Source organism: Numenius arquata, chromosome 6, assembly GCF_964106895.1.
Source record: "Numenius arquata chromosome 6, bNumArq3.hap1.1, whole genome shotgun sequence".
Taxonomy (NCBI): domain Eukaryota; kingdom Metazoa; phylum Chordata; class Aves; order Charadriiformes; family Scolopacidae; genus Numenius; species Numenius arquata.
The window spans coordinates 1,693,425-1,695,364 of NC_133581.1; the positions used below are offsets into that span (position 1 = coordinate 1,693,425).

At 45.8% G+C, this 1,940-nt stretch overlaps 1 protein-coding gene across 1 annotated transcript; it reads left to right on the forward strand.

Moving 5' to 3' along the window:
* The first annotated feature begins 639 nt into the window (after positions 1–639).
* LOC141465329 (olfactory receptor 8I2-like) lies at positions 640–1,593 on the forward strand. The gene has a single exon (XM_074148688.1). The coding sequence runs from the start codon at positions 640–642 to the stop codon at positions 1,591–1,593; it is 954 nt and encodes a 317-aa protein (XP_074004789.1).
* The last annotated feature ends 347 nt before the right edge of the window (positions 1,594–1,940 follow it).

Here is a 1,940-nt window from a genome sequence, read left to right on the forward strand (position 1 = left end):
AACTGATCTAGGGAGGTTTTAGCTGAGATGGAAACATCTGTAGATGGATCTTCCATCAGAAAAATTCATCTGCAGATGGCTCTTCCATCAGGTAATTCATCTGCAGCAGGGCTGAGTGGGGGAGATGGGAATACCCAAGGTGAAGCTTTAGAAAGTTTGGTTTATATACAATATTTTAACACTATTAGGTGGATATTTGGATTGGTCATAGGCGGCTTACTGCAATCACGGCAGAGCTGGGCTAGAGGCCATATTTCCGTAAATCAGTGGTGAGAATCTGAATTTTCCACATTTTGGGGTGTGTTTGTCAGACTTCATTTTTTTACACTTGAATAAACATTTTGATATTTCTTAGTGTGTCGTTAGTGCAGAAATATTCTCCTTTAGTATAAATCATGGCAGAATTATTCTCTTTTAATATCTGACTGCATAATTGGCTCCTTCCTCTGTTTGACTTCAACGCTTGGGTTAAAGGCAGAAATGTGGTTGCCTTGTATTTTTCTAAAAAAAAAAAAATACACCATTTTCTGTTGCATTTACTTTATGGATTAAACTCCGGTGTTTCCACAGTATTTCTCTCTTAGAGATTTATTTAATGGATTAATTTTATTTCTCTACAAATTCATCTAGCATGTAGAAATGACGGAGGGAGGAAACCTCACTGCTTTGTCCAGCTTCATCCTCTTGGGCTTCTCTGATGCCCCAGAGTTACAAACCACCATCTTCACAGTTTTCTTCTTCTTGTATGTTCTAACGGTGCTGGGGAACCTGACGATGATCCTGCTCATCTACGCTGACCCCCAGCTTCACACCCCCATGTATTTCTTCCTGATGCACTTATCTTTCATAGATTTCTGCCTTTCTTCCACCATCATCCCAAAAGCCCTGGAGGTCTTCCTGCTGGGGAGGAGCCACATCTCGTTTCTGGGTTGTTTTGTCCAGATGTATTTTTTCCTTGCTCTGATCATCTGCGAGTGCTTCCTCCTGGGGGTGATGGCTTACGACCGGTACACAGCTGTGTGCCAACCCCTGCTTTATCCCATCACCATGTCCAGGGTGCGTTGCTACAGCATGATGGTGCTGGTGTACACCACGGGCTTCCTCACCTCCTTGGTGCACACCGTCCTGGCGGGGAGGTTGTCCTTCTGCCGGGCCAGGAGCATCCACCACTTCTTCTGTGATCTGCCTACCCTCCTGCAGCTCTCCTGCTCGGACACCCACCCCAACGAGGTCCTGCAGGTCTCCAGTGCTGGACTTAACATCCTGGGCTCTGTCCTGATGATCCTGCTTTCCTACACCTACATCCTCCATGCCATCCTGCAGATCCCTTTGGCCAGGAGAAGGCTCAAAGCTTTCTCTACCTGCACCTCCCACCTGGTTGCCATCACCATCTTCTACGGGCCGGGGATGGTGGCCTACATCCAACCTCACAAGGCCCACACAGGGAATAGAGCCAAGGTGGTTTCGGTGTGTTACACCCTCCTCACCCCCACCCTCAACCCCCTCATCTACAGCCTGAGGAACAAAGAGGTGAAGGGGGCCCTGGGGAGGCTGCGGGTGCGGAAGCTGGTGCTGCATCTAACCAGGCTTTGAGACAGCTCTTCGGCGGTAATGAAGGAATAAATGTTATCGGTCATTACCTGTCTGAGATCACACAGCAAGTACAGGGTATGGAGAACAAGCATAACTAACCATTCTCCTCAAACAACTTCAATTTATTTTAATTGTGGCATGAGCCTTCATTAATTAATCAGAATAATTGTCGGCCCTTTCCTCACAAAACCGAAATGGTACCACGATGTTTTGTGTCCAAATTGTGTTACATGAAAATATTGCCCACAAAAAAGATGTTCAAACTGAATGTAAATAATTATTAATATTTCCATTGCCTGCTTGATGATAATAGTTTTTCCCAAATGAGCTTGGGGATCTGGTAAAGC

What these genes read in the sequence shown, in the direction of transcription:
- LOC141465329 (XM_074148688.1), top strand. Translation starts at nt 640, where the DNA reads ATGACGGAGGGAGGAAACCTCACTGCTTTGTCCAGCTTCATCCTCTTG.